This window comes from Notothenia rossii, assembly GCF_949606895.1.
Source record: "Notothenia rossii genome assembly, chromosome: 5".
Taxonomy (NCBI): Eukaryota; Metazoa; Chordata; class Actinopteri; order Perciformes; family Nototheniidae; genus Notothenia; species Notothenia rossii.
The window spans coordinates 63316827-63343861 of NC_136903.1; the positions used below are offsets into that span (position 1 = coordinate 63316827).

At 42.8% G+C, this 27035-nt stretch overlaps 1 protein-coding gene across 11 annotated transcripts in view; it reads left to right on the forward strand.

Annotated features, from left to right (window-relative positions):
* The window catches only part of arhgef10la (Rho guanine nucleotide exchange factor (GEF) 10-like a), a 152285-nt gene that overhangs the window by 102487 nt on the left and 22763 nt on the right, over positions 1 to 27035 (forward strand). For all 11 annotated transcript variants that reach the window (XM_079683363.1, XM_079683367.1, XM_079683369.1 and 8 more), the window contains 4 exons: positions 1301 to 1512; positions 3244 to 3401; positions 8002 to 8144; positions 25627 to 25798. In XM_079683363.1, the coding sequence (XP_079539489.1) occupies positions 1301 to 1512; positions 3244 to 3401; positions 8002 to 8144; positions 25627 to 25798 (685 nt within the window). The remainder of the gene's footprint in view (positions 1 to 1300; positions 1513 to 3243; positions 3402 to 8001; positions 8145 to 25626; positions 25799 to 27035) is intronic.

The following is a 27035-nucleotide window of genomic DNA, read 5'->3' on the forward strand; positions in this document are numbered from 1 at the left end:
TTTCACCCTGTGCAACAGACCATTATTTGTTCTGGCTCATTCTCAAGAGCCCACAGGATCGCTCCTGTCCAGATTTTGCACGCTGATACAAATCAAACAAATGATTGCATGCAAATAAGGGTGAACGTTGAGGAGAAGAGCTAAAGACTATATTTAGCTCATGTCACATTCACATGATGTGATTCATACGGAGAATACATCTCTGGTGTCTAGCCGCGAGCAGCCGTGCTTCCTTTCCCCAGAAGGACATTGTATTCCGTCTGGACATCCACCTTGGCCCACGTGCAGGATTAATGATTGAAATCATATTGAAAAACCACAGCGACACTTTAGTTGTTTAGGAATGGGAGTAATGCCACGTAATTGGAATGTTTCAGAGATAGGTTGGAGGACTCCTGCTGTCCTCGTTTTCCCGGCATTGTTTTTGACAGGCCTACACAAAGTCCAATATAAATGTGGTGCATAGGAAATGAAGCCACCATTGAAGCAGACACTCAGCCTGTGCGGGTGAATTGCCATGGGAAGCTCGGCATGATTGGTGGATCTTTTCTGATAACATCCAAGGTTGCCTTTCTGTTTGTTAGGAGAACAAACAAGTGCCTTTTCAAAACCCGGTACAGGCATTGATGGTTCAAATGTGGTCCAATTTGAGCCAGTGAAAGCTCCCAGCTTTTCTAAAGCTTGTGTTTACTTCTTTGCTGGTACTTAAAAAAGTATATTCTGTGCTTGATTTGAGCTTGGACATATCAAAAACAAAATTCGAGTTCAAATAAAAAGATATTTTTTATATAATCATTGAATGACTGAAGCAATGGACTACTAACTTGATCTTGTAAAAAAACCCTCATTGATAAGCAACTCGGAGCCTTTCAGAAACTTAGAGCCTCTGTTCTCGGCTGATGAAAAGATCGCAGAGCTATAAGAATAGTTTGATGTTCTAGAGATGACATTGTGAATCCTTTATACAATGTGTTTAAAATTCCAAATGATATTCAAAAAAGAAGTGAGGCAGGGCTGCGAACGACAAGGTCTGAAAGGATAATTGATTTGAGCTTTTTTTTATAAATCTAAATTGCTGACAGGTAGAGAATGTTTAAACTAGAGACACATTATCCCCGAACTCCCCCATTTGATTAAGACAGAGAAGCAAACATGATCTAAAGGGAGGCTGGTTCTGCTCCTTTCTCTTTTTTTTCAGTTTCTCTAGAATAGTTATTACCCTTGGCATTGTGATTCAGTCCGTCGGTCCAGCTTAACATGAGGTCTTGACCTTTTTCAAACTGTTTTTTTCTCCCAACAGGTGGTTGGTGGAGAAGGCTCGCATGGCCAGATTGAGATATTTTCCCTCAACAGGCCCATGCCAAGGACTGTGAAAAGCCTGCAGGTAGACTCAGCCGCCCGATGTCTGGAATATGTGCCAGAGCCTTCTCCGACTGAGGAAACTGATGCAGGAGTTCAAAAGGCCCCAACAGGGATCGGTGCTAACATTTGTGTCGGATTAGACGATGGGCGGTGAGTTTAATCACAGAATGATACAGAAACATGAGCAAAAGACGCTTTTCTGTGATTATAGAATCAGAATACCTTCATTCGTCCCATAGAGGGGACATTTAAATTGTTACAGCAATAGTGAAGCTAGAGATAAAAAAAAAAAAAAAAAACACTATTAGATCAAATGAAAGCGGCATGCACAAAAAATTAGAAAAAATGTAAAGTTATTCAAATGTACAAGTTACATTCCAAGTAGATTCTAATTTACAAATTGCACATACGTGTTAGTGCACAACAGTGGTATCGTAGTCTTAAATTGTGTGAGGTCAAGTATAGATGATGGCCCCGCCCACTTTCAGATGGAAACAGAGAATCGGCGGCAATCGTACAAAAATATTTTCATAACACCTCAAGCTGCTGTGTCCTATATTGCACATATTATGACAAGAATATCAGAAGTTCAGATTTGTATTTACTTTCACTTGAAAAATATATATATTTGGCCTTCAACAGAGAGGACAGAGATGGTAATCAATGGAACCCGGTCAGTCCAATACATGTACGTCTATGGGAAACACTTCCTCACAGCTTCATTATGATGCTAATTAGGTCAATGTTAATCATCAAAGTAAACATTTGTCATGTTAAAAGTCAAAGTAGTGACTGTAGGTATTTCCTTGGCTTGTCAGTGTTTTACATTTGAATGCAGCACGCATTCAAATGTAAAACACTGACAAGCCAAGGAAATACCAGTTTAATTTAGCCTGCTGCCTGCCTCCAGTCCACCCGCAGACAGACAGGTCATCGATTAGATTATAAATCGACAGCGATATTCGATCTCTAGTGACATTGTGTAATTGGAAGTGTGACTGACCATCGTAATTGGGCTACTTGTAGATACAAAAATGCAAAATATTCTTAATGTTTTCATTGGACGGGCGAACATTTCAGAATTTGTATTTATCTGTCATCTATAAAGATGAGATTGAATGGAAACAGAAAATATGCAATTGAAAAATCAGAAATACAAAGAGAACACAAATGATGTTTAGTACATCCCGCATCTTCTATCCTTTCTTACTGTCCCCTGAGGTTTCTAACAGTATAGATTTGCTTGTCAATATTTCATCAAAGCAAGAAATCAGAGTTGATACCCCGACACAGCATCAATACTGCTTCAGCTGCTAAGATCACAGTTTAATTTTCAAATCCAATAAACCTTCTGTGTAATGGAGGACAAGTTTAATCTCACTCTCCTGTCACAGTTACTGTGAATGAATTCCCTGTTTTTATACCATAGGAGAATTCACTTTAGTTTCAGATTCTGACATTATATTACCACTTTTCTGTAATTCTCCTTTACAGTTGTGTTTAGTCAGCCTAAACCAAACGTCAGCAGTTTTTTTACGCTGACTCATTTTTTTATTGTAAGCATCTGTCAAGGGAATAAGAAAAAAGACATACGGTAAAATACAAAAACAAACAATTCCAGCCATTTTTAGGGCACTTGGAAAACTGTCAGCTCCAATGCTATTTAACATTTTATATGAGCATTTGTCATTCTGAAGAATACAATAAGATGCAGCGAAGTTCAAATGGCATTTCAAACATGAGAAAGACAGAGTGGTTGCACATACACAATGCTTTGCTCCAAGTGCACTGTTAAATCAAACTGCATGAAAACGAGGCACTCTGTCATTTCGAATGACACTCATTTATCACGTCGGCGTGTGCTGTTTTTTTTTCTTCCAGCATACTTGTTTACGGCAGTGTGGACACTACAGCACAATGCCTGCTGACCCTCCACAACCCAGAGGGCTGCCCTGTGCTGTGCCTGAAGCACTCCTCTCGCTTCCTGTTCGCAGGCCTCCGGAACGGCACCATGATGGTTTATGGAAGAAATAAAAACGGTATGTTTCTCTCAAGGTTGCCATTCTCTATGTGCTACTTCAGTACTTTTGTTTTACTTTAATAAAAGTATCCTAACTACAGTGCAAAAATACACTGTTCCAAGTAAAAAGGCTGCATTCAAAATTGCATGCAAGTAGAAGTACATAAGAATTAGCATCAAAATATACTTAAGGTACAAAAAGTAAAAGCATTCGTTGTGCAAAATGGCCCATTTCAGATTTTAATATATATCACATCTGTTTTTTTTTTATTATTAATGCATTTCAGTCAGACAACTCACTCATCGAGTTGAGTGATGATTAGATAAATATCCCGAGCCTACAGGTGGAAGCTGGGGTGGAAGCTGGGGCGGTGGTGGGGCGGTGGTGGGGCAGGCGAGTAGCAGCAACATGAAACACAGCATCAGGAGCATGAGTGCAGCAATAGCAAGTGAACACAGCAGTGGCAGCAGCAGCAGCATAGCGAGGCAGAGAGCTTAAATATAGCGGCAAGTTAAGGAGAATGTGTTTGGTTGGTTGTAAGAGGGACGAGGTGCGTCACGTGTTAATGTATCATTGGTGCTCGAGTTGACTGCCTGAACTAGCTCGCAGGCTTCGCCCCATTTATGTCAATGTTGAATTTGTTGTTGTTTTTTTATTTACTTGATATATTCCTGGTTATCTAAACCTATAATAATATATAGTGATTTATTAGTTGATTTATATTCTGTATTTTTTGTTTATATCTGTAGCTCGTAAAAATAAGCTGTACAAATAAATACAGTGGAGTAAAAAGTAAAAGTACTGTTAGTACAGTACTTGAGTAATGTACTTACTCACCTTCTATCACTGTCTATGTGTGGTCTGTTAGAGATGTGAAAATGGTTAACTTGTCTGTTATGGCTATGGAATAATTAAGACACAACTAGTCATGCATAGCCAGACATTTCCCAACCCCTCTGTCAGCGCTTGATAAAGATCCATCTCCATCATTCTGATATAAGAAACGAAAAAGCTCAGGACTTTTTGTATTTCTTAAACCAGTCACACTTGTCTTGGGCAGCACTAAGCCCAGGATGCAGCGACAGTGCCCTTGCAAAAATAAATGAAGGAGCATGCTGTGTGAAACAGGTGGCCAATGGCTGCCATTTTCCCACAGTCTTCATCCAGTGAGCCAGACCAAGCCTAGTTCAAAAGCCAACATTTAATAAGGCCTATTATTGTTATTGGGTGTGAATGCATCAATGCAATACAAACATAAATACACAACATGAGTGTTTCAATTTGAAAATATAATTTATTTTTAAAGGTCCCATGTCATGCTTTTCCGGTTATTTCCCGTCCCCTTGTGTGTTATGAAGGTTTTTCTGCATGTAAACGGTCTGCAGAATCAAAACCCTCAAAGTACACCCTGTAGCGAGTAAAACTCTAACACAGAAAATACCTCCCCAAAACGCCTCGTTGGAGATACGTCACTGTCCATTGATTACTTCCTGGGCATTGTGACGTAGGAATGGCCAGTAGCTGCGCCCAGAGCTATGGCCGCACCCTCTGCCAGCCTTTCACGAAAAAAGCTTCCCAAAATCTTTCAGCGATTCAATGCCGTATATGTAAAGCGTAGGGCACTGAAGAACGATATGTCATATTTATTATGCTACACAAACATTATATTGCAGTTTTGGTTATCTATCGTTATCTAATATGCAAAAAGACTGCAAAAATGCATCTATGACCATTTTTTGTATTTTTGATCTTTCCAATCCTGACGAGAGATCTCTCTCTCCCCGTCTGTGTGCGAGGGGGCAGGGCAGTTTGCACACATGCGGCTGCTACATGATGCAACACACACACACACACACACACACACACACACACACACACACACACACACACACACACACACACACACACACACACACACACACACACACACACACACACACACACACACACACACACACACACACACACACACTACTCCTGCTTTGTTTGGACCAGCGGGAGATTCGGGTACACAACCTGTCAGTATTCATTGTTGTTTGTGTATATGATGTTTAAAACAAACAAGGTGTCTACCACGACTGTTTGAATGGGTAAACGTTGTTCGGACTACGTTGGGATCGCGGAGAAATGCTCTCCGCAGAACCATGCTCACAGCGTTATAAACCTTTTTCTTACTCAATATCAAGCCAGACCTATGGTTTTTACTTCGGCTGTGAGTGTTTGTGTGTGCTCAGGATGAGTTTCGCTTGTCCTCGCTGTGTCTTTCTCCGACACGGAAGCCCTCTCTGCTCCTCACAGCAGTTCCTCACTGCTTTGACCAATCAGAGCACACTGGTCTCACAGGAAGGGGGGGGGGGGGGGGGGGCTCCAACAAGCCGTTTAGGACAGAGAATACACATACTATACAGAGATGCTGAATGAGAAACCAATGTGAGTTTGGAAAATTGCTCAGTATAAATCTATTTTAGTATACATCAACAATGGAATTATGATTAGTAGAAATGGCCATGACATGGGACCTTTAAGTTCAAATTATTTAAATGAGGTAAAATACCTTATAATGCTTAAAATAAATAGTGAGCAGCATTTCACCTCCTCTACTGGGTCAATACAATCTATATTTACAGTCGTCAGTTATATACAAATATGTCCCTGAGAGCCCTTTAAAATAAAACTATCTATCTTAAAATCTATAATCTAAATCTGTGTTGTTGCTATTAACAGGCCGCCGGTTCTTTCTGATTTTTGTTATCTTGTTTATTGGAATAAATAAAACATGGAAAATCTATTTGTAGTTAGTCAGGTAGCTTGCTATTTTCACTGTATATCTATAGAAACGTCTTTAAATGAATATGAAATGTGTTGTGTTGTTGATAATGTTTTTTCTTTTAAACCAAAACATTTTTACATCACATCAAATGTGTTACGTTTCACACTGCTGACAATATTGGGTAAAACAGTACTCAAAGACTTTTAGCAAAAACTATCTTCATACTAAGAAAATAATAGGTTCTAATACACCTCTGTAGATATATCGTTTAATTTGTATTATTATTAATTTGGTCAATAAATATAAGTATTATTTGTAAACAAATATTTTTTTTCCTCAATCTACTAGCTTACACCCACTTTACCTTTGCTTTACTTTCACACGATGCTTACCATTACTGATTTTCATACCCAAGTATGAAAATCACACTTCACTTCGTGGTTGATGGCATGACATGTTTAGTCAGGCATTGCAAAAGGCCAGGGGGGCTTAACACCTTCTCAGCAGCGGTTTGCGGTCTTCACATCCAGCGCCGGCACAATAGCTCTATCACAGACTTCCTGTTACCTGGCCACAGTGTGTCAACGCGCCTGCCTTCCTCCTGTGCTCCTCTCTCCTCCCAAGCAGAAAGGATGATTAATTACAGCAAGCTGCTGCCTGCTGATTAAATATTACTATGCATGCTTTGTATATAAAAAAAGGACAGGAGAAAAGCTCTGGAGTGTGCCGGGGAATGTTTGTGGATTTGGCACATCTGTTAAAGATGTATGCCCTTCACTTAGCGTGCTACTGTCTAAACAAGTCTGAAGCAACCAGGAAATGACGAGGCTGAGACTTGTATTGAAACGTGTAAGAATTTGCCAAACATTTGATCTTTGGGAATCGTGATCAAGCTTTCGCTTCCTAGATATGCACACCATGTAATTTCATCAGACAATGAAAGTATTTTCAAGAAAAGGAGAGAAGTTTGTGGAACAAAGAGCCTGGTCCCCCGCTGTGCTAAAGAGGGGAAAGCGCTGGCATGGTGTCTTATAGTATAAGGAGCCGTAGGGACATTTACAAGAGTGAATTTTGAAAAGGTGGAAAAGAAATGACCTTTATAACATGCCAAGCAATTAACCTGTAGAGTCACAAGGCATTGTAAAGCCATTCTGCTATGAAAGGCAGAAATAAACAACTAAAATGTTAATTAAATGGCTGGGTGCACCCCATTCTCTAAGGTTGCTTCATTAACGCATAGCAACGGAAATGCTTATATAATTCGCTTTATAATGTGCTTCCGTGGTGCTAGCAGCGGCGGGATTAAAGCTCAAAGAGGATCTGCTTCATTTTCACACTGATGAAGCAAAAGGGAAAAGCGAGACAGCGAGTGCGAGGAGAACTGAGTGGAAAGTAGATTAAAGTCTATGCAGACATATTAGCATGTGGGTGGCCAAGGTGCAAACATTGTGCTGCGCAGTGTGTGGCAATCCAAATGAAAGTCCCGGTCTTTATTTAGTCAACCTGTTGTTCGTACTCTCCCTCATCGAGACTACACTCCAAGCCCTCTCTGCTGATGCTTCACTATTTGCTCAATGACATTAAATTGCTTTAAGAGAAATTTGAAAGTAAACACAGAGCCAACTTGCTGTGATACGAGTGGGAAGAATTAAATGTAATTGCCTCGCTCAATGCGACAGCGTTCAAATAGAAGTGGCATGTGTTCAGAGCATATTAGTATAACTGGTAGGCTAGCGGTGATAACAACCAGTCATTTTGATTGTTTCTTTGATCCCCTGTGATATCTTTGTTGTATTTAGAGTGGGGCTTTTGTTTTTTTTGTTCATTGTTGGGTTTCTTTTTCCCTAGATGATTGTTGGGACCAGGACTCCTGCAGGTGTGTGAGAGTGGGCTCAGAACCGGTGCGGACCCTGCTGGTGTTGGACGACTCTGTGTGGGCGAGCTGTGGGAACTCTGTCACAGCCGTTGACAGCTCCAGCCTCAACACCCAGGTAAATGATTAAATCATTGCTCGGCACATACTGTCGCCATTTATCTGAACGATTTTGAATCCATAAAATCCTCATGAGCAAATTATCAGAACAGTGCGTTATTTAAATTGATATTACGCTTTAAAGTCGAGCAACGAATAGAACTTGAAGAAGAGAATGTAGAGATACTGTGGCTCCATGGTTTCAGCATTGCTCAAATGCAGTCTACATTTTCTAATCTTTAATCAATAACTTACAAATAGCCTCATTGGATTATTGTCAAGATATTAAGGGTATTGGAATGGATACAAATTAATGTTTGTATTTTCTGCTTGTGTATACATTGTTTTTGAAATGATTTATTTAGCCTGATGGAAATAACTGGACCTGGATGGAATAAGCAAACATTACAGAACACTTTTAACATATATATTATTATTAATTATTTAAATAGTTGTTTACCTCATTTGCTTTCTGGGGTTTTCCCTTTCCTTTAGTGTGCTATATAAGTTTTTGTGCATGTACATTGATAAAGGTACGGTAATGTATGTTATTTCAATATTTTCCTCTCAGTAGTTTCCTTTTTTAGAAAATAATTCTAATAATCATATACATATTCTAAAATAATTTGCCAGGAAATTATTATTTTGATAAATGGTCTGCAAAGGCTAAAATCCCAAAGCTCCCTCCAGAGGAAATTTCTCTCCCGCACCAGACATAAGGAATATAATATATATATATATATATATATATATATATATAGATGTATTTTACCAATTAAAACACTTTTGTTTGATGGGATTGTCTAGCCACTTAAAGAACGAGCTGTTCACAAGCTACAAGCTCAGTCGTCACTAAAACATGGCCTGAAGACCCAACTGGATGAATTAAACCAAGGTTACTTCTTTATTTCCTTGTTTTGCAGTGAAAAACTCCTCTCTTTTCTTCCTGAAAACATGTTTACACACAGCCTTCAAGAGCCTTCATTGTAATGTAATTGTGATGTCATCAGAATGCATTGCCTGAAGGTCGCTGCATTGACAACGAATCAAACTCCTTTTAGGTTCATATAATGTTGGATATCTCACACACAAAGAAGCTTTATTTAGCTGAACCTGTCTGAGCTCTGAGTTATGGGGTGATGCTTTTCATTATCCCACTAAAGCATCCTCTGTCATGCTTTCCATTTTTGTGTAGTCATTCTCCAAGGTGTTCATCTGCACAGTGTGTCATTAGGTGTATGAAGGAGGGCGCCCTCTCCAACCGCGGTAGGCAATAATGAATGAGAGACAACAAACTCTTCTGGGTGAAGTTAATATGATATTCAGATAGCGAACATAAACCATTACCATTTAATTATAGCTCCCTGATGTGAGTTTGCGTTGCTGTGTAAATGGGCAGATGGGCTTTTGTTGAAAGCTACGCAAAACCTTCTCCCGAAAATAACAACAACACAAACATATGATGCTGAATTTCAATAACCAGACGAAATAAAGCACTTAAAGTAAACAAAATAAATGTATCATTACCAACATCATATACATTCAGTTTGAAAAAGGAGCTACATCCGCAGAAAAACAGAATCTGAAATGGTCAAATGTACAACCTTTAATACAGACACAGCTATTTATTGATTTTGCCTCAAGATCCTCATAATCAGGAGTGAGCTGAGGTACCGATGTCTTTTATTCCTTCACCCCTTTTCCCTCACCCAGTCCTCCGGAGACACTAGCTTAATCAGCTGACTGGCCACGCAGTGAAGCCACAGTTCTGGTTCACTGCATCTCCCACAGAGCTTAGCAGATCAGCTCTGGTTACTTCCTCGCTAACCTTGTCTTCGTTGCTAATATGGACTCAAGAGAGCTGCCTTCAGAGGGGTAGCAGTGCATATCCAGGATCTGGAGAAGCATTGCTTGACACCTGTACCAAGAGATATGACTATTAGAGCATGGCTATAGGGTCGTGGACTCATATTCACTTCTCTTCTTTTTGTTGGTTTTCCCGGCGGAGATTTGCCACTTTGTCAGTTTTTATGCATTTTTAAATCACTTATCTATCACTTGTTGGACAGTGTAGCCTGCCTCATTTCACACTGCTTATAGTTGCACCCTAAGGCTTTATTTTATCTCTTTTTAAATCTTCAAAGTAAATGCCTTGATGACACAGTGTTATTCAAATATAACCCTTTTCAGTCTGTTTGGGGTAAACGCGGCTGTATGCCACTATGTGGTTGATTCGGCAGCAACAGAAACCCAAAGGACCATCACCGAATACAAATGTGTGTGTTCCTGCAGCTTTGAACTCTATGATTATGTACTGTACACCAGGGATATGAATAAATTATAAACTATAGTGCTGACAAAATCTAAGAAATAAAATCGCTGCGTGAAAAGAGATTTACAAAAATAGATATATTTACATTGACAATGCTAAAATGGTGAAGTCTGGCAGTTCTAATGTTAAGTATGTTTACAAATGTACAATAGTTAAGTTTGTTAGCATGCTAACATTAGCTTATTACCACTAAACACAAAATATAGCTGAGCCTGATGGTCGAAAAGAAACGTGTTGAAAGGAACAACCTTTGCAAGATGAAAATACAGAGGATCAACAAGTTATTCTAGTTAATCCTAATTGTTGGTACTGATCCAACAGATGAGCAACACTGTGGAGCTGCTGGTGGCAGTAGTAATTAAGACAACCCTACCTGAGGTGCTGACACTGCTAAGACCAGTTACAATTCCCACTGGTAGCTCTTGTTTGTTTGTCTCACAGATTTATTAAGAGAACTGGTTATAGTGCAGCCATGAGTTTCATACAAGTGATACAGTATACGTAGTTTCTTTGACGTCACCCATTGGTTTATGAACTGGAGTTTCAACCCTGAGTTTGGTTTTGGTTTTTTTGGAGCCAAAATTACCATCTTTTGAAAGAGGGGGGCGATAGGGAAGTGTGAGGCCTTTTTACCAGCTAGCGATAGCTTTTTTAGCATATATATTACATCTGTCAATAATTGTAACTGATTTGACATGATTTAAGCTTGGTGTCAATGCACGTTATCCTGCTGGATGTAGCCATGAGAAGATGGGTGCACTGTGGTCTTAAAGGGATGGACATGGTCAGCAACAATACTCAGGTAGGCTGTGGCGTTGAAACAATGCTCAATTGGTACTAAGGGGCCCAAAGTATGACAAGAAAATATCCCCCACACCATTACACCACCACCACCAGCCTGAACTGTTGATGCAAGGCAGGACGGAGGCAGGACGGATCCAGGTTGGTTGTGTTCAGAGATGGTCTTCTGCATACCTTGGTTGTAGCGAGTGGTTGTTTGAGTTACTGTTGCCGACAGTCATGTTCTGACCTCCCCTCACAACCAGAAGACCCTGTTAACAGTAAACTGTGGTCACTAGTGTCCTCATGAAAGATGACATCACTTTTTTCAATGTGGAAAAATGAGAAAATCAGTTTAAACTTATTTACTTCTACCAAAAAATTATCAGATAAATTGTATTTCACATTTACATCCCTATCAGGACAATTAAAGGGAGTCAGTAGCAGCAGGAATCATAGCACACAGTGGGAAAATGAAACAACTTAATTGGGTAGGAAATGAAGCCAATCAACTTATATTATTATTTTGTGGATTTTCACACACTAGGGGATTATTTGAATCTGAGCATAAGGCCCTGCTTGTTTGATCTTTTGATTTTTACATTCTTCTGCATTTCACACATTACTTCCCCGCACATCTCAGCTTTGTTTTTTGAGTTTTAAATGGCCAATCTCTGTATTATTTCACAAACTTTGTAGAGGTGTACGGTGGCCCTGAAATGCAAGTCAAAACAACATTTCAGAAAACACTGAAGTGCTGTGGTGTTTTCTGAAATGCTGTAGTCTTTTCTGAAACGCTGTGGCGTTTTCTGAAATGCTGTGGCGTTTTCTAAAATGCTGTTTTTTTTTTCCTAAATGTTGTTGTGTTTTCTGAAATGCTGTGGTGTTTTTTGAAATGCTGTGGTGTTTTTTGAAATGCTGTTGCGTTTTCTGAAATGCTGTAGCGTTTTTTGAAATGCTGTGGTGTTTTCTGAAATCCTGTAGCGTTTTCTGAAATGTTGTTTTGACTTGCACTCCAGGGCCACCGTAGAGGTGTGAGTCATTACGAAATCTTAACAAATACAAACATGCATGGATATAGAAGCTTTGTGACTGGTTGTTGCTTCCTCTTCCCATTACTATTTCCTTTTCTACCTGCTTTCTCCTGTTGCTTATATGTCGTCTGGCGCGCCAAACCTCATACAGGGATGAGGACTTAGTGCTCAGGAAAGGACACCTTGTCACCTGGCATAATGAAGGACTAACGAGCTGTTCAGACCAGCTGTAGTGTTTGTGGCTTTAGCTCTGACATGTCCCATTGTCGGTGGAGAGATGCTGCCACTCGTGTGTCACTGCTGAGTTTAGTGCAAAGGGCGCAGTACTACAGTCAAGCTTCACTGACCAGCTCATCTCTGTAAGCAACGCTGGATCCATCAGACTCAAACCAGGTTGTGAGTCGTGGACAGCCGTTCTTGTAGCTTGGACTTATCCCATATTTGACACAGAGCGACGAGCGTGTTAACATGTTAGGTCTTTATAAAAACATCGGAGAAGAGCAATTTTGGTTTGAATGTAGATGAACTCAAATCCTTTACGCCTCTATTAGTATATAGCAACACCCTCTTAAAAATTGCTATTCAGCATGAATATGTTACTAGAAAATACAATTCCTGAAGAAATTGCTAGTGGGAATGCTTTATGCTGAAAAGCTGACGCTGAATTACTATGCTGAAATGTAATGTGTAAGAAGAAAGTGAAGAATTTAGATTGAAATGATACATGAACACTGGGGGCTTGAATGTGTGATGAGAGAAGAAAATAAAGTAAAAAGGCTTGGAAAAGCAGCAGAATATTTGAACTGCAAACTTTTGAACTAGCTCGAATGATCTGTCGCCATGCCAACGGCATTTGGTGACATCCCATAATACGCTTAGTTGCGTTGATGGCTGCATCGTTACCAAGCCTGTGAAGTTTTGGTCCGTTTGGAGCATTTTCACTGAAGTTATGAGAAAACCGTGTTTCATGGCGAGCCTTGTGTTACCATGGCAACGGCACTTGAAGAAATCTCAAAACTCTCACGTAGATGTCTTCACGGCTGGACTGTTAGCACACATGTGAAGTTTAAGCACTTTTTGAGCAATTTGATAGGAGTTATAGCGACATCGTGTTTTATGGCGAGGGATGCCTTTCCATGGAAACGGCATATGGTGAGATCTCAGATTTGGCGTAGAGCTGTTGAGGCATGGACCTCTGATATACAATTGAAGATTGGTGGACGATTGGACTGTGTCGATTGGACTTACAGCGACATTGTGTTTCATGTCGAGTTGTCTGTCGCCATGGCAACGGCATTTAATGACACCCCATAATACAATTAGATGCGTTGATGGCTGCATCATTACCAAACCTGTGAAGCTTTGGGCTGTTTGGAGTATTTTCACTGAGGTTATGAGAAAACCGTGTTTCATGGCGAGCATTGTGTTGCCATGGCAACGGCATTTGAAGAAATCTCAAAACTGGCTGGACTATTAGCACACATGTGAAGTTTGAGATGTTTTTGAAAATGTTCATACATTACATGAGGAGGTTACATTACTCTCTCTCTTCTCTTGATCGCCCTCTCTCTCTTCTCTTGATCACCCTCTTGATCTTCGGCATATGATGATGACACCCCATAATTGACGTAGAGCCGTTGAGGGCAGGACCATTAACCTTTATCTGAAGCCTGCTGCTCTGAGCATGTCAGTTGGAGTGATGGCATGATCGTGTTCCATGACACAGGTGTTTATATTTGAGCTAACGAGGTGTGCAGAGATCAAAGGTTTCCATTGTTCTGAATGAGAGATAAACCTCTTACATGTGAACGTTTTGTCGAAGAACCGTAACAGATATCTGTGAAATTTCAAAACGTGAAGTATGTCAAGGAAGTTGAGTATCTGAAGTGTAATTTTTGTCAGTTTAACTAAAGGTGTGCGGCTGCTACCGTGAGGAAATATCAGCCTGAAATTACAATGGGCTTTAATGGAGGCATGTTGAAGGTTTTTGTCACTTCATGCCCTCAAGAGGCATTTTGTTGAATTATTTTTGCTTAATAATTTGTCATTTTTCAAGCTACGAGATGTTTTCCTACGTTTGTTATGACAAATTATGTCTCAGGAATGTAGGGTTTGGGAATTATGGCAGTTTAAAAAAAATATATGAAGGCAAATTTCTCTTTAACAAGGTCTGAACAATGTTTAATATCTCTAAAAGTTGTTTTACACGAATAATGTCAGAAAGATGTGTAACGTTTTAAAGTTGGAATGAGGTTTCTGAGTGAAAGTATGAATGAACAGTTCGCAGATGAAGTCACATGAAGATTTGTTGAAGTCTGAAGATTTTCTCCATTGACTTCAATGTTAAAAATGTGATGAATTATGGGATTTATTTCTGTAATTATGAAAGTTATGAATGAGAAAAGTAATAGCCATCGATTCCCGACCGAGCTGAACGTTTTGATGTTTGAACCGAGTTTCTGCAATGTTCAATGCGGGAGGAGAAGAGGGCCAAAATCCCGGCGGAATAATAATAATAAACTTTTTGTGCGGAGAATAACATATAGTTGGAATGCTGTATCAGCATTGTCACTAAATTAATACTAATGCAACACTGTATATATTGTAATTTATATTTTATGAATTGTAGTAAAATTTTCATATTTGTACCTTTAACTTGCTATGTTTATATAAATATTTTTATATATTTTTATTGCACATTCTGACTTTAACTTCTATAAATATTTTATTTATCTTGTATTTTATTCCAAAAAGGAGCAAGTGTCACTAAAGCCAACATATACACCACTGTATATGTTGCAAATGACATGTACTGTATATATTGTAGTACATTGTGCACATGTGTATGTTAAACTGAATATTTTGTATTTCATTTTGTCTTTTCTCAGACAATTTTACTCAAACTTATGTTTATATCAATACCTTTCTTTTCTTTTATCTTATCTTTATTGCACATTCTTACTCTAACTTCTTATGATAAATACATATTTTGATTAATGTATTTATATACATTCCTCACATAAATACAGTCTCCTGATTCTGAATGATTCTGATGCAACAGCAATGTGTTCTTACATACACTTTCATACACTTTTTGAGACGCCTGTGCATCCCAGTCAAATGAGACTATATACATTTAGTTTCTCAGACAGCCTCCCAGGTGGTTTCAAGCATATGGTTAGCAAGATGGCATCCAACAACAGCAGCATGACAGCCATGGGTTAGCTGGAAGTCCTTTTTAGAAACCACCACACCTAAGAATGATTAATGTGATAATTATGAAGCATTATTCAGCACAGTATGTTTTTCCTTTATAAACTTGTCAACTTATTTGAATTGCAATGGGTTATTGAAGGTTGAAATAAGCCTTTTTGTTATGGATATTTCGTTTTTTGATGGCTGCACTTGAAAAACCAAGAGATGCATTGCATATCGTTTCCCAGGCGGAGCAGGCACCCGCTGCTGAGGACTCAATTAAAAGAGAAAACACATCAAAGGCTTCTCTCCTTTTCCCTAATTTCCAACAAAGGAGGACCCACTGGCAAGGGCACACTAACAGGTGGTAATCCCTGTCTGTTGGTGCACTTGGGTTGGGGGGAGGGGGAGGGAGAGGGGGAGGTATTCTCATCTTCACTCTCCCGTGCTCTCGCTGACTAATTGCCCAGCCTCATGCAACTCATGCATTGTCGGTGATATGAGTTCCAAGATGATGCCCAAACCAACTCTTGTCACGCCTCGGACCTCAGGGGCTGCATGTGTTACCATGATAAGGCTCATTGCATTTATTTCAAGCTGCTCATTAAGACTGTGTGCCTCAAACTCTCTTGTATCCATTGTGCTCTTAAAAACACAGAAGCCAGGGGAATGATGCAAAAATATGCCCTGTGTGTCAGGGACTTTTGTCAATTACAAAATTAGGGGGGGACAGTTAGGCTCATTTTACAGAAAAGCAAGTGTACTGAATGTAAGATTTAGAGAGTGTCTACTGACCTCATCATGTCATCCTGTGACAGTTATCTTGTAATGTTGTGACATGTGTGAGCACTCAGTAAATCAACTTTGAAATAAATGTCAGTAGTTGGCATACCAATTAAGGAGCTGTTAACAGAGTGAGCTAGGATGAAGCATGATGCAGTCAGCACAGTCTGAGCTTCCCTTTGTTGCTATGACTTTTATGTGTGTGACACATTGTCTTTATTTCCCATCCATTGTTCTTTCTTTTCCTTTTCCTACCAGCAACAGTTCCTTTTCCTTTTTTCTTTGTCGATTGTAAAGTATTGAACAAAAATTCAAATTGTTGTTTGTTCAGCTTCCGTCTGGTATTACCACTTACATTTAGACCTGGATGTTATATCAGTTTGTAATTAGAAAGAGGATTGGTTTGATGTTCTGTTTGATTAAGGCCCCGGCCACACGAGGACGAAAACGGTTGTTTGCGTTACTGTTTAGTGTCATATAGACCGTTCGGCCACACAAGGACGACCGAATATGACAGTAAACAACTGCAGACACGATAACGGGTCCCAAGGTGGATAGAACGGCATACGCAACGCTCTGGGGGGTCCAACGGCTCCGTGTGTACGCCCTATAAGATCATTTTCTGATAATGATGACGCAATAGCCCCGCCTCTCCCCACCTCTGCTGCTCACCCCCGCGTCAAAGTAAACACTGAACACACTGAATTCAGATTATTTATCTTTCTCTCGATATGGACATAAATGCGAGTGAAGTCTAATTTGACAGGACGGAGACATGCAGCCCTGCTCACCTGCAGCTCCTCCCGCTGTGATGCAGCGGTGAACGGAGCAAAACACACACTTAAACTCAGATCATCACCCTTAGCTATTTTAATTACCTCTCAAACTACCTAAATTAGTTATAAATATGTTTATGTTTACTGTCAGGTCACTCATTACTGGAACAGCTGCTGCATGAGACAGACACTGACGCTGTCCGAAGAGAGGGAGGAAAAAAAGAGGCTCCATGTATTATATTATATAGATTTGTTATTCATTTGTTTTAAAGCTCAATAAATAGCAAAGAAGACCTTTGACCGGCACTTTTATAATTTTGTCCAGAAGATTTAAACTTTAACACACGTTGACTTGCGAAAAACTCTGCCCGGTTCCCTCGGCCCCCACTGCGGAGAATAAACAGAAGGGCAACCATGACAACCATGCTTCTTCGCTGCTTTTGTGGAGGAAGTTACAGCGCCACGTACAGGCTCCTGCATATGTACTGCAGCTTCTCCAGCGGTTGGAGCTAAACGGAGCTGTCTCGTGTGGACAGACACGATCCGGTGAACATTGTGTGTGGACGGAAGCTTTTTTGCGATTGCGTTTGCGTTAGTCCGATGCGTTTAGCCGTATGCGTCCTCGTGTGGCCGGGGCCTAATATAGAATATAAGTCCATATGTGTTCTTCTTTTTATCAGGCACTGCGTAATAAGATGTTTAATACTGTAAGAGACAAATGTATTTTTATTTTGTAGATTTGGATGAGACTCAAAGATTGGCCTCCCATATTCATTTTTTACGGCGTGAGAGGACGCTGGCGCTGACTATTCGCCGCTTCTCTGTCCGAAAATCTCGTCTTTCTTTGTGTTAATCTAAGAGTTTCTGAACACTTTCTACTGCTATAGTTTTCTAACTATTCTGTGGCTTTTGTGTTCTGATCTGGACATATTTGTTACACCCGATTGCCATTTTTGACGGACGCTTTGGTTTTCTACCCTGCTACACCTGCCATTGTAGCCCACCTGCTAACGCTGCTCCATCCATCAAATAACCAGCCCCATTCTTCATCCTGCCCCTCCCTGTGGGCCCTGTGGGCCCTGACTCTGGTTCTTTAAACCTCCCGCTCCTGCCGGTCCCCCCATCTGCTGTAAAGGACAGCCTGCAACTGACCTCTCATCCTGTCTGACGGCTGCCAACAGCTCCACTTTCAGCGCCGCTGGTCTACAACCATAGCCAGCGCTGTGCTAACGCTAGCATCCTACCGTGGCACTACGATGTTACGATACTCTGTCTCCCAACTTTTTAATCTCAATAACTTTTCTCCGCTTCCTCTAAGCTTGTCTGTCACCAATTGCCTCGGGCTTCTACGCAGACCGAGGTTTGTTTACTCCCAGTCCGGAAAATCATCCATAACATATATCTGGTCGACTAACCACCATGTCCCACAACTGTCATGTCATCTGAGCGCACTGATTACTCCATATTATACACCCACCACTGGTCCGTTACAATCCCAGCTGTACCGAAAACCTGGAGTGGATTCCACTGCCCTCTTCTCAGAGCTGGTCCAAATTCCTGGAGTGGATCCCACTGCCCTCTGCTCAGAGCTAGCCCAAATATCTGGTGTGGATTCCACCGCCCTCTGCTCAGAGCTGGCCCAAATACCTGGAGTGGATTCTACTGCCCTCTGCTCAGAGCTGGTCCAAATTCCTGGAGTGGATCCCACTGCCCTCTGCTCAGAGCTGGCCCAAATACCTGGAGTGGATCCCACTGGGCTCTGCTCAGAGCTGGCCCAAATACCTGGAGTGGATCCCACTGCCCTCTGCTCAGAGCTGGCCCAAATACCTGGAGTGGATTCCACCGCCCTCAACCACCAAAAATTAATAATAACACACTTCCTTCCACCTCCTCTCCGCTCCTCCCCCCCATCTGACATTCCTCCCTGCACTGTGAACCTGGACAACTTCTTACCTCTTCAGCCTGTGACCACACCACGCCCCTCCCACTCACCACCATGACTTCTTCTCCCTCAACCAAACATCCCCTCCTGGCTTTAAATACATCACTAAACATGAACCGGAAGAAGTGTACGCTGGCGCGACTAGCTGCCGCTGCTCTCCGGTTGCCGCTGCTCTCCGGTTGCCTTTTTTATTGTTTTTACGATTCTCTGTATAGCTTGCAGCAGATCACCTATCTGTGGCGAACGGGATACTGGTGGTCTCTACTCTGGGCTACTGTCAAAACGATCTAGACTGTTCAAATTTAGCGTGTTGGCGTTCTACTCACCTGAGTTACCTGGCCACTGCTACTGCTGTTCGGTGAACGTACATCTGCCCGTGCATCATGTGGATCTACAAACTCGCTGTGAGCTCTGTGCTCCTGTGGACTATCCTGTCCATAGTGATTTATCCAGCGTCATCTCTGATCCAATATATGAGCACGGAGCTCCTCCAGTTTCGATTCCTCCGGCTTGATCCCCCGCCTGTACTGCACTACTTCCCGGACATCGCCCGCCGTCCTCATCGGAGGTACACCCATCGCGGAGCCGGACGAAGTGTCCACATCGATGACTCCACTGCTATCAACTCCATCTGGTCTTCCACCCGCCGTCGCCCTCGGAGAACCATCCGTAGGAAGGTGGATCACAGCTCGTTAACTCGCCTGGCTAGGTCGGTTAACGTTGGCTTCTCCAACCAGCAGTCCGACGTCAAATTTGGCTTATTTAACATCCGCTCCCTCACTGGCAAGGGATTACTTCTACAGGACCTCCTCCGTGACTGCAAGTATGACTTCCTTTGTCTAACAGAGACATGGCAACATCCTGATGATTATTCTCAGTTAAACGAGTCAATTCCCCCTGGGTTTGTTTACACCTGTCAACCCCGTCTCACCGGCAGAGGAGGCGGTCTCGCGATATTACACCGCGAGACTTGGAAGGTCTCAGCTGTCACCGTGCCAGTGTCACGCTCATTCGAGTCCGTGGCTATACAACTAAATGGACCTACTCCAACTATTTTAGTCATTATATACCGCCCACCCAAACCTAACAAGGACTTCACTGATGAATTCACCACACTTCTCACTCACATTTGTTCACTCTCATCCAATATCATTCTGTTAGGTGATGCTAATATTCATTTGGACAAAATTAATCTTTCTCTCACTAAGGACTTCATCTCATGCCTGGACAGCTTTGGTCTTCAACAACATGTTGACTTCCCTACTCATTCGAAAGGTCATATTCTGGACATAGTCTGTTGTGCTGGTGTCACTCCCCTAAACTGTTCTGCTGTCTGTCTCCCCATCTCTGACCACATGCTCATTTCATTTCATTTAAGTCTGTCACTGTCCAAAATCAAACTGTCACGCACTATGTCCTTCCGTAATATCAAAAACATCAATGTAACCGACCTCACAACTGGTATTGACTGTTTTCCCACCATCACCCCCCCATGTACCCCGGAACAGCTGGTTCTCTTGTATAACAATGGTCTCCAGACTCTGTTAAATTCACTTGCCCCCCTCAAATCCCGGACTGTTTCATTCCCCCACTCTGCTCCCTGGTTCACCCCCCACCTACGTCAGCTGAAAGCCGAAGGTCGTCAGCTGAAGAGGCTTTTCAGCAAAACCGGACTCACCATACACAAACAAATGTACCATACCCACATCCTCATATACAAAGATGCCCTCTCCTCAGCCAAATCCCAATATTTTACAGCAAAAATTACTGCTGGTGCTGGAAACACCAGGGCCCTGCACTCAGTGGTCAACAAATCACTCCGCCCCCCTGATTCCCTCCCCCCACACTTTTACTCCACTGACCACTGCAACTCCCTGATGTCATTTTTTAACACAAAAATAGACACCATTCACCAGCAACTGACCCCTCACACGTCCAGTTGTCCACCTCCTTTTGTCCCCCACCCCCCCCTCTCTCTACCTCTCTCCTGCTTCGAACTCCCCTCTGCTGCGGATTTATCCAAAATCATCCGGAATTCCAAGCCATCCACCTGCCAACTTGACCCCCTCCCATCCTCCCTGGTTATAGCCTCCCTCCCCTCACTGCTGCCCCTGATAACTGCCATTATTCACTCCTCCCTCACCTCTGGTTCTGTCCCCTCAGCCCTCAAAACTGCAGCTGTCACACCGTTATTAAAGAAACCTGGTCTAGATCCCAACATCTTCAACAACCTCCGCCCCATCTCCAACCTACCTTTTCTCGCTAAAATACTAGAAAAAGCAGTGGCATCACAGATTCAGACACACCTCACCAACAATAACCTTTATGAACAGTTCCAGTCCGGTTTTCGCCCCCGTCACAGTACAGAAACAGCCCTCATTAAAATCACAAACGACCTCCTGATAGCAGCTGACTCTGGACAATTATCCATCCTCATCCTCCTTGATTTAAGTGCAGCCTTTGACACCATTTCCCACTCCACCCTCCTTGACCGACTTACATCCATTGGCTTATCTGACACACCCCTAGACTGGTTTCACTCATATCTCTCCGGCCGTACTCAGTTAATTCAGTTAAAATCATTCACATCCCATCCCTCCCTCATCTCCTCCGGTGTCCCCCAGGGCTCTGTCCTTGGCCCTATCCTCTTCATCATCTACCTCCTCCCCCTTGGACAGATTTTCCGTAAACATAACATCAATTTCCACTGCTATGCGGACGACACCCAGCTATACGTCTCCTCCAAACCCTCTTCCACCTTCCCACCCCCCTCCCTCTGTACCTGTTTACAGGAAATCAAATCCTGGTTCACCTCAAATTTCCTAAAACTCAACAGTGATAAAACTGAGGTAGTCCTCATTGGTTCAAAACTCACACTCACCAAGCAACCCAGTTTTACTCTCACCATCGACAACTCCCCGGTTTCCCCCTCCCCTCAGGTCAAGAGTCTGGGTGTCGTCCTCGACAGCACCCTCTCCTTCCACACCCATATCAACAACACCATCCGGTCTGCCTATTTTCATCTCAGAAACATCAACCGCCTCCGCCCCTCACTCACTCCCCACAGTGCCGCTATCCTGGTCCACTCTCTCGTCACCTCCCGCTTGGACTATTGCAATTCCCTTCTCTATGGTCTCCCCCACAAACACCTACACAAACTCCAACTGGTCCAAAACGCTGCTGCCCGTATCATCACCAGAACCCCTGTCATCAGTCACATCACCCCTGTACTACACCAACTCCACTGGCTTCCCATTAAACACCGCATTGACTACAAGATCCTCTTTCATACTTTCAAAGCCATTCATAACCTCGCCCCCCCATACCTGTCTGACCTTGTCCATGTCAACATTCCCACCCGGTCTCTTAGGTCTGCCTCCTCCATCACTCTCAAAGTTTTCCCAGCCCGTCTCTCCACCATGGGGTCAAGAGCCTTCAGCCGCTCTGCCCCTCACCTCTGGAACTCCCTCCCCCCTGATATTAGAAACATGGACACTATCACCACTTTCCAAACTCACCTCAAAACCCACCTGTTCAGGCAAGCGTATGGCTGACCTGTGCTGCAAGCTGTATGTTTTTAGTAGTTATGTTTTTAAACTGTGTTTTGCTTTTAACTATGTTTGTAAAAATTGTTTTTAACCTTGTTGTACGGCGACCTTGAGTGCCTTGAAAGGCGCCTTATAAAATAAATGCATTATTATTATTATTATTATTAAACCCCCCCTCCCCCGCCGTGGTGGCGGCCTTGCTGTAATCCACAATCAGAACATCCAGATCACAGAACTAACCCTCCCCTCCGTATCATCCTTTGAATTCATTGCCTTCAAAGCCCCTCCCTCACTGACAGTCATCCTCATCTACCGGCCTCCTAAACTTCATCCCTCCTTCCTCTCCGATTTCACTGAATTCCTCACACTTGCCTCATCCCTGTCTCAACGTCTGTTACTACTTGGTGACCTCAACATTCACATTGACTCACCCACCTGCAAGCTGGCATCCGAATTCACAACCCTACTGGACAATTTCTCTATCACCCAACATGTCACCTTCCCCACCCATGACAAAGACACATTCTTGATCTTGTCTGCTCTACCAACCTCCCAGTGATTGACCTCCACCCTTGCCCATTTCCCCTCTCCGACCACAAACTCATACAATTCACCATTGCCTCCCCCACCCGAAACCCCTGCCCATCCAGAAACATCACCTTCCGTAATCTACACTCCATTGACCATAACCATCTCTCCTAACTGCTGTCGTCGAATCTCCCCCTGGACGCAACCCTCAGCTCACCTGATGATCTGTTCAACCACCTCAACTCCACCCTACTCACCTCCCTCAACACTTTAGCCCCCCTCAAAAATAAAACTGTTACTTTCAAGAACTCCTCACCCTGGTTCACACCCGCACTGCGTAAAATGAAGCAGCGAGGCCGCCAACTTGAACGTCTTTCAAAGAAATCATCCCTCACAGTCCATTACATAAGCTACAAACTCCATTTCAATGCATACAGAGATGCTCTTATTGCCGCTAAATCTGCCTACCTCTCCAACATCTTCACTGACCCCTCCCGTAACCCCAGGACCCTCTTCTCCACAGTTAACAAGCTCTTCAAACCCTGTACTGATAACCTCCCTACTTCTACTTCCGCTACTTGCAGCTCATTCCTCCAGTATTTCGCAGACACAATTAACGCCATTAACCACTCCTTCTCAGCTTCATCTGATATACAAGCATCTCTCCCAACCTCCACCGCTACCATTTCTCCCCCCATCTCCCTTGACCTCCTGACTCCTCCTCCCCAGCGCCGCCTCTCCCAGTTCAACCTGGTTACCCCACTTGAAATACTCGGTTCCTCAAATCCCACAACCTGCTCCCTTGACCCTCTACCCACTCCTCTCCTGAAGTCCTGCCTCCCCGTCCTCTGCCCCTATCTTGCTAACCTTTTCAACTCCTCGCTGTCCCATGGAACCGTCCCCTCTGCCTTCAAAACTGCTGCCGTTACTCCAATCCTCAAAAAACCTGGTCTTTATCCCTCCTCCCTCACTAATTACCGCCCCATCTCCAACCTACCATTCCTTTCAAAAACTCTTGAACACATTGTAGCCAAACAAATTCACTGCCATCTCCAAACCAACCAGCTTTATGAACCCCTTCAGTCTGGATTTCTTCCTCACCACAGTACAGAAACTGCACTCGTCAAAGTCCTCAATGACCTCCTCACCTCTGCTGACACTGGTTCCCTCAATATTCTCATCCTCCTCGACCTGAGTGCAGCCTTCGATACTGTGAGCCACAACATCCTGCTCACCCGACTCAGGGACATTGGCATTGAAGGTATTGCACTCAGATGGCTCCAGTCCTACCTCACTGAACAATCCCACTTTATCTCCCTCCCCAACCACTCCTCTGCCACAGCTTCAGTCACCCAAGGCGTTCCTCAAGGATCAGTACTTGGCCCCCTCCTCTTCATCATTTACATCCTGCCCCTCGGTCAGATACTCCGCCACTTCAACCTGGACTTCCACTGCTATGCTGATGACACTCAGATCTACCTCAGCACCAAATCCCTCCATAACCCACCCCTTACCCACATCGATTCCTGTCTGACAGCTATTAAAACTTGGATGCAACATAAGCTCCTCAAACTGAACAGCAACAAAACAGAACTCCTCCTAATTGGCTCCAAAGCCACCCTCAGCAAGGTCACTAACATAACACTCACCATCGATGGCACCATTGTTTCCCCCTCCAATCAGGCACGCAACCTTGGTGTAATCTTTGACCCCACCCTCTCCCTCGAACCTCACATCCGCCAAACAGTCAAAACCTCATTTTTCCACCTCCGCAATATTGCAAAAAACCTACCCTCTCTCACCCGCCACGCAGCCGAACGACTCATCCATGCCTTAATTTCCTCCCGCCCCGACTACTACAACTCACTTCTTTACGGCATCAGCACTACATCCCTCAACAGACTCCAACGGGTTCAAAATGAAGCTGCACGTCTCCTCACGCATACCAAATCATGGCATCACATCACCCCAGTCCTCAAAGACCTCCACTGGGTTCCTGTTTCCCATTGCATCAACTACAAAATGCTGGTCCTCACCTACAAAGCACTCCACCATCTGGCCCCCCCTTATCTCACAAACCTTCTCACTCCTTATCAACCCCCACGATCCCTCAGATCCACCGCAGCCTGACTCCTATCCATTCCCACATCCACACTCTGCAGCTTTGGGGACAGAGCCTTCTCAGTGGCAGCTCCTAGGCTCTGGAATTCCCTCCCCCAAGATCTCCGTGACTCTGAGTCCCTCACAGTCTTTCAGTCCCGCCTCAAAACACATCTTTTCAACTCTGTCTACCCATAAGCCCCCCCCCCCTCTCAATCAACTTCCTCTTGACTGCCTTTTTATTTTTTTTATTTTACTATACTTACTTGTTTGCCTGTCCTTTTTTGTCTACCCTCCCTCATATTGTAAAGCGTCTTTGAGTTGTGAAAAGCGCTATATAAATAAAATGCATTATTATTATTATTATATTCAAAATGTAGCTTTGCTAAGTATATTGCAACTTTTTCTGTGTATTGTTATTTGTAAAATAAATGTTTTATAGGGGTATACAGTAAAAGTAATGTATTCTTCTTTCCTTCACAGACGTTTGAAGTACACCCAGACAAAATGATCAGCGTGGCTCACATGGCGTGTGCCGGTGGAGGGGTGTGGATGGCATTCTCTGAGGGTTCTTCCATTCGTCTCTTTCATACTGAAACACTGGAGCTTCTGCAGGAAATCAACATCTCCACACGCTCAACGCTGCTGAACACCGGTACACACACACATCACACTTTGTCATCTCGACCTCCATATAGAGAGGTCAACCTCTACCCTGCAGAGCAGCTCAAACACTTTTTATACAACATAAAATTGTTTAGCTTTAAAACTGCACCACAACATTTAATTTCCTCTGAACTTGGAACATTATTCTTTATTATGTTAGAGCAATAAGAGGGCCCCAGTTTAAAGAGGACATATACCTATTTTCAGGTTCTTATTTGTATTTTGTGACTCTACTACAACAGGTTTCAATGTTTTAATTATCAAAAAGCTCTTTATTTTTCTCATACTGCCTGTGCTGCAGCACCTCTTTTCACCCTCTGTTTGAAACCAGAGCCTAGTCTGCTCTGATTGGTTAGCTGGCTGGCTCTGTTGTGATTGGTCAACCACTTAGAGATGTTCCACTCCTTAAGCTGCATTCACGATACGCATTTGCTCTTTGCTGACCGTAAGTTTAGGCTCAGAGTCTTGCGGTGAAAACAGCTAGTTTTGTTACTATGGTTACATCCCCGGCTAGCTTGCGCAGCTATGTATAGCTGTCTGTGATTAGCTGCGCGTCTGAAGGTAGTTCTTCCTCCTTGCCGGGCACCACCGCTCTCTCCATAGAAATGCAACAGCAGCACAGAACTGTTGAACCATTTATCATGTGAATTCAGCTTTAGCCCTACAATGTGTTGGAGAGCTAGCCAATAGAAGCCAGAGTGTAACATCATGATGTCATATGTTAAGGAAGTAACCAAGGGGTTTCGATGTAAGTTCAGGTATGTGGGAGTGAAACTCCCTTTGTGGGGAACTTTTGGATTTTAGCCTTTGCAGACCTTTTCATACACAAAAACCTATAAACACCACAGAAAAGAGAAAATCCCCCCAAAACATAGTAGGACCCCTTTAACATTGGGGATGCTGTCCTCTCCAGAACAGTATTCCTGTCTTGTCCATGTTGCTCCTTGGGTCTTGCACTCCAGGGACTGACCTGAATATATATCCTCCTCAGGCCTTCGCAGAGCCATAATAGAGCCATGGGATGAGACATAGTGATTAATACAAAAAGAAAAAAGGTAATTTAGGAGCAGTAAAATGGCAGCCTTGAAGATTTTCATACTAAAGGTTCCCATGGAAACGCTCTTGTCTTTCCTTAAACGCCTGTGCTTCTGTGATATTATGCCAGTTTTACCTCTTTTTCTCAGCATGTACCTCCCCTCTTTCATCCCTTATGAGTTCACATTTTC